This window comes from Buceros rhinoceros, unplaced genomic scaffold, assembly GCF_000710305.1.
Source record: "Buceros rhinoceros silvestris isolate BGI_N320 unplaced genomic scaffold, ASM71030v1 scaffold10231, whole genome shotgun sequence".
NCBI lineage: Eukaryota > Metazoa > Chordata > Aves > Bucerotiformes > Bucerotidae > Buceros > Buceros rhinoceros.
The window spans coordinates 18,584-30,649 of record NW_010396000.1 but is presented as its reverse complement, the minus strand read 5'-3'; the positions used below and the strand labels follow the sequence as shown (position 1 = coordinate 30,649).

The 12,066-nt window shown below is 35.8% G+C and overlaps 1 protein-coding gene across 1 annotated transcript in view; it reads right to left on the bottom strand.

Annotated features, from left to right (window-relative positions):
* Positions 1-2,453: 2,453 nt before the first annotated feature.
* The window catches only part of PCGF5 (polycomb group ring finger 5), a 28,066-nt gene continuing 18,453 nt past the window's right edge, over positions 2,454-12,066 (bottom strand). Inside the window, exons 5-9 of the mRNA XM_010145744.1 lie at positions 10,877-11,025; positions 9,422-9,520; positions 7,680-7,769; positions 5,703-5,762; positions 2,454-3,323 (exon numbers count right to left, since the gene is read on the bottom strand). Of these exons, the coding sequence (XP_010144046.1) occupies positions 3,276-3,323; positions 5,703-5,762; positions 7,680-7,769; positions 9,422-9,520; positions 10,877-11,025 (446 nt within the window). The 3' untranslated portion in view covers positions 2,454-3,275. The remainder of the gene's footprint in view (positions 3,324-5,702; positions 5,763-7,679; positions 7,770-9,421; positions 9,521-10,876; positions 11,026-12,066) is intronic.

Here is a 12,066-nt window from a genome sequence, read left to right as displayed (position 1 = left end):
GAAAGAAAAAGAAAAGCACCAAATGTGCTAAATAAGAGACAGCAAGGTTAGGTAGCAGTAGGGAATTTTTTAGGTCCTACTCCTCTGCAGCTAGGTACTGCCGATAGGGGAAAGCCACAGGAACACCGTGGCAGCAACACTTATGTTCCTATTCTTTACAAACATGCAGTGGTGACACTTTGTCATGGAAATGTTCAGAAAGTGTGACTGTAGACAGTCATCTGCTCTAGGATGGCATATGGCGCAGTTTTAATGGAATGCTTAGGTACTCGTTTCACCTCACCCCATCTTTGGCACACAGGAATCTGTACACGCATTCTCATCTTCCTATGCTGTCCAGATATTCTTAATTGGCACAAATGAATTAATATGCATATCTGTAGACACATGGCACATATGTACTACATGGGAGAGAAATTTCCTGTAAGGAAGGCAATGCCTGTGTTATACAAGCTGCCCAGTTAAGATATGTATTTCACTGGCACTTCACTGCTACAAAACCTGATAAACTATAACAGCACTCAGGCGCCGTGCCATCAAATCAGAAACACAGAAAGTGTAGGTGGCTAGATCATATGCATTTAATGCCACGATTCTCAGCTGAGAACATTAAATCATATCTGTCAGTATTTTCCATATTAAAACAAAGATTTGCCTTCTGTAATGTACCTTTAAGTTGCATCAAGAAAATACCTGAATTAAACCAATGTCCAATGCTGATTAAGAGAATTCATGGTTCTCTGAACTGTGAATACGAAAAGTCAAACCTTCTACTAGTTGTCATTCAGAAGCTGATACAAACCAGTCTTTCTTTCAGGGGTCCTGTTAAGTGGATGCAAACTTTTGGGTAAGATAACTTAAAATGCATTAAAGATAATGTGTTGTTCTTTGTTTAAAACAGGTCTGTTCAAAATTGTCAAAACAGCGAGCATAACTGTTGAGAAAAAAATTGTCCCCTGAACCAAGCAGAAATTATGCTTAAGAGTACTACCATTAGTTTTGTGATACACTGAAACTGGTTTTACGTCAAGTGAATCTACTGTGAAAATTCTGGTATAAAAACACGTGAAATATATAAAAACTGTAAGGTGTCATTTGTATGTGCATGTAAATATTTACAAATAATATCCTATTTCTACCGTACAAAACGACTGTATTCTGAAGAGAAGAATGATCTGCAATTAGGATGCATGCTCTGCTCTTCCAAGCTGCTCCATGAGAAGGACCTCTATACACACAAAGCATCTTTCTCTACAGCCTCTCCAGAGAAGGGCCCTCCCTACATGGAGTACCTTCTTGTTTCTGTCAAGTAGCACATCATAGACTGGGTGGGCAAAAAGATGACCTCTTCCTGCAGGCAGCATGCGCACTCCTTCCCAACCACCCTGTGGGCAAACCAGGGCCACTCTCAGTCAGCACACTATGCCTGCAGAAAGGAGCGGAGCAGCAGCTTCTTAAACATTTTGCTTCCCCAGGGTCACTGGCATCTGCACAATATGTGCAACCTTGACCTGCAATGGCAGGTTTCCTAAACAGACTGCTACTGACAGCATCTTTATTTCTTCTGCGTGTCATACGGGCTCGAGTGCAATGGTGGAGTTCAACCTGACTCTGTATGGATTCCTCAAATCGTCAGTGTTAGAACTCCTACTAACATGGAAGGGGCCAGACCGGATCCCCAACATGCTTATTTCTCCTACAGAAACATAGTAATGTACACGAACAGAAATTTACAGAGGAGTTACAGCCTCGCATCCATCTTTTATACTTGATCCCAAGATAGAATTTTCACTTTGTCTTATTTAAGAATGAATAGTTCACTCTGGAGTAGCTTCCGGAAAACTGATTTGGTTCCTTTTTTCTGTATGCAAAATGCATAAGAAAGTAAATAGTTACCTAAATACTAGCAAGCATGTATTAAGTAGAAATTACATAAAGGTACTGAACTATAAGTATCTCCACAGAATTTGAGGTGAAAAACTCAACTGACTTTTAAGCAGAGCAAAGACAAGAGAAGACTACAGAAAACACATGCATTACGATGCTCCCTGCAGTATTACCAGAAACCCCAGAACCAGGTTCTATACTAGAACCATTACACTTGCAATACCTAAGGCAACAATCACTTTTTATCACTTAGGAAAAAAGTGACCTGAACAATTCTTTTGGTCAGACTGCTTATCTTCAGTATTGCATCACCTCTAATTTTACGAAAATAGTTTTATGACGTGACTTTAACTAATGAAAATTTCTATAATGAATTCTAAACTCCAGATAGTCACAAGAGATACACAATGTAATTAAAGCTATGTATTATTTTTGTCTTAGCATGTTATACACTGACAACCAATCTCAAAAAGAAATGCTTACTACAAAAGGCAGTAATTCTGTAAAATTTTGCCTTGGTTGTAATCTTAAGTGAAATTTATTTGTTCCACAGACATTTACAATATTTTTAACTTCATTTTTACGGAGGCTTTATTAGAAGAAATGTAATCTGACCAGAAGCCATTTTCCAAAAATAGCTAGTATCCCAAATTCCAATTCTTAGGGAAACCATAGAAAAGTGCAATCACAACGGCTGCGATGCTTTTAAGCAATATTAGCAGAATCTATTTAGAAAATTTAAAATTAATGTTTTTAATTACCATGTTCTTCATCTCTTGTTAAGGGCAATTAATCTTCGTTCACTGCAAAAAGACTGTCACACACTCATGAGTGAGCTATACCTGGACCCATGAGAAGCTTATCAAGAAAAATGTAGTGGCCCAATCACCACTCTTCTAAATATATTTTCTATACAAAATATTTTCAAGGTATAATCCTTAGTTATTTGTACAGTACTCTATGATTTAAACAACAATATTCAGTAAAATAGTAAGCGTGTGAAACTGCAACACCACATGGAATGAGCACTCTGCCATTTTGCTAGTGTAATCAATATTAGGACCAGAAAAATTTTCTAACAAGCAAGCAAAAATATGCCATAGTTTTTGAATCTTGACCGTACACTTCATGATTTTGGCTATGATTTGCAGCACACTTGTAAGATACACAAATATCTTATGCACATTTCAGTAGCAGAATGGCACTTGGCTTGCTCTAATAGAAACAACAGAGATGCAACTGACAATTTTAAGAAAGACAATGTCCTTATTTGCATGCTGAAAATCTGGTTGTGTCCCCCTAATCCAGGCACATCCATTCATTGTGCAGTCTGTCGATGGGTAAACAAATAGTGCAGGATTCATCTCAGTGGGATCTGGCCCTTTGGTCTAACCGAAGTCAATTCTAGGTCGATACTGAAGTACCATAGGGTAAGACTAAAAACAAAACCAAGAGAAAAACAACAGCAAAAACAGACAAGAGAACATGAAGACATAATTCATAAAAATGCAATTAAAGATTGCCTTAAGAATAGCCAGAGCTTATCCCTAAGACACATGTATATTACAATGTTCTATTTATATGAATCAACTCTATACATTTCAACAGTTAAATCTACACCTGCACTTAAAAACCTATATTTAAACTCTAAACTAAAGTCAGTTACTTGTAGCTGTTTGTCATTAATATAAAATTTCTGTATCTGCTTTTACATGTTTCATGACTTATGTTTTACAATACGTACACCTGAAGCAGTCAAATATCTCCTCTTATTTTTGCATTGCTGAGTTTGAGAAAAAGAAATCTTGAAATTTTATACTTTCTTTATAAACCAAAGTCTATTTACAGATGATATTCTTTGTTTGATTTTTATATATATGGAGGTTCCACAGCTATGCTAGTAGTCAGCACTAGTTAAAGGGAGCCAGGATACTGGTATGAAAAAAGAAAAACAAAACAAAAGGCCAAATTCCTGTCAACAGATCTTCTGTCAGTGGAGGGCCACCTTCTCCCCCAAATCCAAACTCCTTTACTTCAGATCTAGTGATATATTTTTATTAGTTCCTACTGGAAAAAAAATTAAAAAGGCAAATCAACTGCTTGGATGCCTGAAGTGGACAAAACCATTGTGGAATGGGAGGCAAGAGAGGCTGGGTTTCCAGAAAGTGCTGTGGAATACCTGGGCACTTGTTGCTGGAAGTGCTGTTTTACCAATGGTTTTTTCCATTTTCAGAAGTTCATTTAATTCTGATGTTTTCCTCTTAACTTCCTTAGGATACTGCATGTTTTCTATAGCATAAAACCCCGGAATATCTTGTTACAGAAGCTGTATGGGCTTAACTACTTCTCTGCTACAGGGCAGAGGAACATAGCTAATTTAAGTCCTTTTTTATAGCAAATTTGGAAAAAATAAAGAATTATTAGAGAGGCTGTCATTAAACCCAGAATTATTTTACTGCATCCTTCAGATGCAACAAAGATGAACTGCAGTTACCAAAAAAAAAAAAAAAAAAAAAAAGGGGTATCGCTGCAGAGACCAAAAAAGGTAGTGAAGCCTTCAGATGCAACAAAGATGAACAACCAGAATCAAAAAAAAAAAAAAAAAAAAAAGGGTATCGCTGCAGAGACCAATACAGGTAGTGAAGTGATTACCAGAACATGCTTGCTGGGGATTTACAAACTGGAGTGCAGAGAAATCACAACATAAACCCAGAGGTATTCAACAGCTGCAGGAGCATTTAGGAGAGAAGGCAGGGAGCAGCAAGTGTAGCTTGCATGGGCAATTAACAGATAGTTATAGTATCGTAAATTACTTGGTCTCTGATTTTTTCACCTAGCATATGACTACCGTATTATTTCAAAGCTACTTCATATGTTTTTCACTTTGATTATATAAATTGTCTCTAAAAGTACTCAATTCTAATTGGAAGGCAGAAACAGAGCAGTCACCTCAATGAAATTGTCATATAAGTCAGCAAGGTTCAGTGTTTTTGCAAACAAATTGCAAAGCAACTATACAAATAAAATGCACTATGCTGGAACAATTCTAATTATTGAAAGTACTCATGACTGCAGTAGGTCACTCCCATCTGTAGCAGGGAGTGACCCTCTAGCATTACCTTCAATTTTTTGCTCAAGCAAAAATATATTTCAAACTACCAAAGTAATTTTTAGAAATTAGTTCAAATAAAAGTTTTCAGTGAGGAAACTGAAATATTGTATCATATAGGTATAAAACAGATTGATTGATGAAACTTAGAAATCAACTTCAGTTTGCAGGTTCTGGAGGTTTAGGTGTCTTACGTTCTAGAAATACGGCATTACTCCATTTCTGATTTTAAAAGACGTGAAAGGAATACAGTATTAGAAAAATCTAACATTTCTTTACTCCATTAAAAGGAACATATGAATTGCCATAAACAGATGAAACCAACATAGTCTCTTTCGATTCACACTCTTCAGCTGTGATGCCTGGTCAGTGACCACCCAATGCCACTCCTTAGAAGGATGAGATAGGAAGAGCTAGATAATCCTTCCAGGCTGATGTGGCTATCAGCCAGCAGAATGATACCTCCCTAACAAAAAAGTACATGACCTAATAATGTAAAGCAAAAGAAACCCTTACATCTTTTGAATGGATTCTATTTATTCATTCAATAAAGCTTTCTCTGAAAGAACGAAAATACTCAGGCCTTGTTCATAAGAGTTTTAGCACTTTGTGATGGGGAATTATAAAAACTCCACAACTTTTATACCATTGAAGTGCTGATGGGACCTTAATGACTGTAGTATGTACAGTCGTGAGTGCCTCTTACCTGATAAAAAGTGCCATCCTGTGAGCAGACTTGCGAAGATGAGCAGTTCTGACACCGAAACTGCGAAGGAGATGATTTTCTGATCAGATAAGAGGCATTCACAGCTGGACATACACATTCACCATTTAATTTTTTTTTAAATTTTCAAATGTAATGCTGAAAATTAATTCAATTATTTAAAACAGGATTTCTCTAATGAATAAATGGATATTTTCCCTTTACCTCTTGTAAGGTCCACATGTGTGCCCATATAAACTCATGACGAGTAGTATCAAAGATGGAGATAATGGATTTACTTGATCTTCATCCAAAATAAGAGAGTGCTAATTACCTCAACTTCTGTTTTACAAAAGACCCAACACAGTTAAGGAAAACATAGAAACCCGTATGTTACTGGATTTATTACCAGCAGAATGTAATTTTTACAGGTTTTAGTTTGCCACAATCTCTGACTTCAGGGGAGCAATTTAATCCTACATAAAGAAAAAGATGAACACATACCTGCCTATACTGTATGTAAACACGACTTACAAATTTAATCAAGAGTTGTCAACTTAATGTTAAAAACTACGATTATGTGTTTATAGAGAGATTTTAGCCAGTACAAATGATGTCCTTTTTGTCAAGACGAGTTACTCTTGCTTCCAAATCAGTGCAACTGCCAAAAGTCCTTTTGTAGGCAGGGGCTGCAGCATTAAATGTAACGAAAGAATTCCATTATCACTACAGTAATTTTCTCAACACTTCCTAATAGTACAGCCAGTGCTAACAAAAATGTAAGCTAGCAAGCTGAACAAACACACCCAGGTTTCAAGCAACTATTGAAAAATACTCGTTAAAGCTCCCTTACTGGTGCAATATTGGGGTTTCATCAATCATCAGTTTTGGTGCAGTATTAATTTCAAATTTAATGATTACTTGCCTACATACATTAACTCCTCTAATTCCTAACAAAATCTATCCCTCCCCTTCCCCTTCAGATTAAGGTAAAACTTTAAGAAAATTGTGAATTGTCAATTCCACAGTGTGCTTAATCCTCTGTCTCCTCTATCTGTGCCCTGGTGCTTTTTATTCTGAGTACTAGGAAGCTTAAGAAAAAAAAAAAGGAAGAAAAAAGAAGACTGCAGAAAGCTTGGAATTTTCCACAGTTCAGTACATTAACATATGTAAAGTGCTTAACCTTAGCTGCATTCCAATATAGCCTCCACTGGTACTGATAGACAATGAATCTGAATATACTGCAAAGCAATAGTCAAAAACAACCAACAGCCACACACAAATGAATGCATAAAAGACAGGGAAGGAATGGGGATATTACTTCCCACAAAAAAATTAAATATGCAAGGCAATATAAGGGATACTAAATCAAACTGAATATCAGACCTGAAAGAAAACTCCTCTAATAAATTAAACATTGCAATTCTAAAATATACACATGCAGGAGGGACAACCCGTTCAGCCATGTTATCTGGATGTTACTCTTACACAGCATAGCTAGGAAAAAAAAGTGTGTAGTATTAACAGAAAGAGTAATAAAATAACTAGATTTCACCAATAATCTTTCAGTGTCACTTTCAGTTTACTGACTGCATAAAACAAATTCTTAATCAAGAACTGCTAGGTGCAGACTCCCCAACTACTGTAACTCAAAAGGTCACTAAAAGCAAATTTGCAGAAAAAGAACAAGTGCTTGGGTTTTCAGATACTTGACTTAAAACTCAGAGCAGACCTTCTGTGTAAACTTTGTATAACTGCTGTTTTGAGTTCAGAATCTATATACGTGATACAATATACATGATGCATTGTTTCACCCACAGGGTTTAACATAAGGAATCCAGAAAACATGCAAAATGTATTTTTAAATCAGGGTTGTTTGAAGGGTCACAGAATCTATTTTGGACCAAGCTGTGAAAGCATCTATACTCTCTATGATAAATATACCAAAACATAATTTATTAATAATGTAACAGCATTTACGTTTTCGCCTCTTAGTCTCCATCTTGTCATATAGATGAATTCCATAGTATGATCCTTCCCCATGATTTCTCCATTGCATAGTACATCCAGCTTAAAATAAACAGAACAAACAGTAAGACAAAGGGATGCAAAATTTCAACGTCTCAATGAACTCCTAAGTGAATTCCTCAGAATTAATACCTTAACTCCTATTAGTATACAATAATTCCATCAGACATTTACGCAAAACTGCATAAATACAATGTGCTGACAATATGCTATTTTGTACACTAGTATTCCCTTTTTCCTCCCCGCTTTTGTGTTTCACTTTATTTTTTGACTTTTGTGTTTTCAATTAAGGTGTGCACAGAAGAACGTCTGCTAAACTAGGCAGGAAATCACTGGCAGACAAACACTCCCTGCATTTATCAACACCACACAATATCTGTTTGAAGAGAAAGCCTTATGCTGTGTTTTGAAAGCCTGCTTGCTGTGTCAGTGCTCTTTCAAACCTAAAGATACAAACCAGAAGTACTGTAATTTTTATTTTTTGAAAAATAAATTATAAAGTCATTAAAAAAATCAGTTTAAAAATAACTATAAATTACAAAGAAAATGCTCTCCTGAGTACACAAACATGATTCTTCATTAACTGAAGGCAAAAAAAAAGTAATGATCTTACTGTGAAAAATGACTGTTTGAAACTGTATTATAGCATCTCACTTCTACCCTCCACTGAAAATGTTTGACAATTCTTTCATTACTACAGCCATAACGCTTTTCTGGTTTTCAGAGGAAAAAAATGTCAAAATTTTGAAGCAAGCAGATACTATGTAACACAAGCCATTACGGTGCCAGAGGCAGACGAAATTAATATAATTAATAAAACCAAATGGCATCAAAATGGCTGGTCAGCATGTCACTATACTGTGACAACTCGTATAGCGTACAGCTTTGAAACAATCTTGGACTTAACCTCGTTCAGCCCTATCTCTGACCATAGCAGGGGTACTGCCATTTGTGCTAAAGGCAGCCTGCAGTTCATGGAGCCACTGACTGGCTGAACAAATAGTCTGTGCTGAGGTCCAAATTCTGTTTCCCTGGGAAGAGGGGAAGCAGATGCAGGAGTCTCACGCTTCCCAGATCCACCCTGCACCACAGCTTCTACCATGTTAGGAAATCCCCCAGGGAACAGCCTTGGCCAAGATCAAATCACTCATGCAGCAAAGACCCTCTCTCCATCAAATTTCACCTAATTCCAGAGAAGGTGCAAAAAAAGTATCTGTATTTTGAAAGATTCAAATGGTATTGCTCCTCATTTCTTCATAATTACTGGGTAGTTTCTCCCATCTAGAGAAAATGAAACTGCAGAGTAATTTGGTGTACGTCTAGTTAAGCTCTCCCTTCCCCCGGCAGCTACTAGCCCAAAACTGTGTTAAGTGACTTTTTTATTAACCACATGCAAAAAGAAGGCATTTATTTCCTTTACATAAAAAAATCAAACCCTAATGTATCTGTACTGTCACAGGTGAGCAAGAAACTGAAGTTACTGGAATTGTATCACTTCCTTCCTTAGCAACTTTAGTCACTGTGATAAAATGATCACTTGTCATTTAAGGGCAGAAAATACAACTTGGAATATTGAACAGTACTTAGTGACTGGGCTAAAAAACTATCCCTCAAATTCGAATATGATTAAATTTCATAAAAACCTAATACTTTGCAGAGAAATAAAAATACAAGCATTGTTCTTTCAGATGTACCTCATAAGAACTTGGAAGTTTTAATTTTAAGCTGAGAAACTTTTTGATAGTTCCCACAGTCACTCGAGTAGAACAGCGGATAAATTTCTTCATTAAACCCTAAAGCAACAACAAAAAAACCAGAAAACCCATGTTAGAAATTTTGAAGCATCTAAGCAATCTGTAATGCAAGAACACCTGTAATTGATATTTGTTCCAACCTGTAACCAATTTTATTGCATTTTGTTCTAATTTATAATGGCGCCATAGGTTAATTTTTGTTTGCTCTTTTGCAAAATTTCCAAGATCATGAACAATCTGATTCGACCCCTCTCTGGTTCTAAAGATATTTCCAAAAGATACAGAAAGGTGGAAAGAAAAAACCAAAACAAAACACCAAAAATGCCAAAAGGCCCAGAAGAACTTAAATAATCTAAGTGTCTGTGTTAGTAACACTGGGGATCAAACAGATCTTACATATCTAAGAATTTCTTCAATCCTTGAGAGAAAAAGGAACTAAAACCATCCTCAAATAATCTAGGTAAAATACAGGGAAGCTACAAACCTGAGAAACCATCTATTATCACATATTCTGCGATCCAGAATTCAACAGTTTTGATTCAACAGGAAAGCTGGAAACCTGAGACTCCTACATGGTGACAGAGATAGATTTCTCACTGTATATAGCCTAAAGAGATACTGTGTGATAAAAAAATGCGTATGTTTCCTTGCTGAATCAGAACCTTCTTTCTGTGTAAGAACTTCCAACATTACACACGTAACACAGAACACACAAAACAGATGTAGTGTTTTGCTAGACAAATTTAAAAAAAATATTTTTTGAAACACTTGTGTTTGTAACTTAATAAAACATTCTTAAAATCTAAGAGGATTTCTAAACAATTCCTTCCCTTCCATCAAAGGGAATAGAAACCAAATACCCCTAATTCTTAAGACAGCAGTTAGCAGGTATTACTCTATACATTTTACAGTAACCTGCCCAAGGCCACAGACAACACATCAGTGTCAGATCCAGCTCAAAAGATCTGGATCTCAGTCATTCAGAGCACAAGACAGCTGAAAAGCAGCTTCAACATGGCATGGTAAGACACAATCCTGAAAGTCCAAGGCAGCTCATCGCCAACTAGCTTTTTAAATTATGCTGTAAGCTGTTGTGCAATGCAGTTATATACCATCAAGGCTCTAGACTACAAAACTATAATCCATTAAAAAAAAATCCACTATTATGCATGGATTTCTGTATGGAATTGTGTGTATATATATATATGTTTTTTTTTTTCTTTACAAAATTCTAAGATGCATTGAAATGCTTCAGACAAAAGGACTAAATAAGCATGGAAGTGGAGACGGGTCATCATGTTAAAGTTTATTGTTAATGGTTGTAAAATTATTTCATTCTTGTACCATCCTATTCTGCCAACAATAACAACAGCGCAGATTATCTTTAGTACTCACTTTGACTACATTATCTCCTGATTGCCCATTGTTGCGTAAGCAGTCGAGGCAGATAGCAATCTGTGGATCACTCCTGTGATAGTCTTTATCTTCTTCATTTTCATCACATTCCTCATCTACTTTGGGTTTATCAGCTGGTGGGCTTTCATCTGTAAATATGAAGATCTTATTATTTAAGTGTAAAATAATCAAAAATCACACTAGCAACAAACATATATTTAAAGTAATATTTCATTTTCAAGAGCGTATTTTTTATTCAAATTAACTTCATACAATTTTAATTCAGTGCGTTTTTAAACTAATCAATTTACAAATAGTTCACTATTGAAATTTTAATGTAATAGGCAAACAACAGATCTCTGTGTGACAGAAAATAAGGCTAATGGACCACTAATGGTTATGGCTGTCTACTTCTGTTTGTGTCCAACGATAAAAGCCCTGTAACTGCACATGCATCAAGAACACTCAACCATGTAAACCTGCTCTATAGTTTTGCAGTTTTTTATATACTGCTTTTAGCAGTATATAGCAAACATACTGCTTTTAAATAAACATTGGAATAACTAATCCCAACACTTGTGTATCAATTTAACATGGGTAACCAATTCATTCTACCTGTCTGCTACAACAACCCAGAACAGACGAGTTCCTGAAATGTTATAATGAACTAAACTAAGAGAAAGTAAAACTTAGCTTTCATCCACTTTTGACCTGATTTAAGTAATATTGTAAAAACCCCAGGTGTTTCTCTCCAGAAGGATTTTATAACTAAATAGCCATATACCTATTCCCCTTTAAGAACAAAAGATTTCAGAAAAGAGGAATGGTCTCTGTATTTTTGGCAGAGCACTTAAGTTAGACGTTCTATTGATTCCTGGTTTCAAAATCTAACTCTTGGGAAAAGGTACCATTTCCTACAGCTTTCAAAGGTGTGTCATAGTTGAACACTTTATGCTAGGACTAGCAAGTACATCTAGATAAGGCAGCAATGTATGTAAGTAATAACCATACAATGAACCATAAAATGGAGTAATTTTTACAGATTTGGAATACAGTATACTATACACCTATTACATACATTTGGATTTTCTATATCCACAACTTGTTTTGATTTAAAACAGTCTCATAAGTAACTTCAATAAGCTACTTTTCCATTTCCTGAAAAACTTCTGGATCAAATTCTGCTGTTT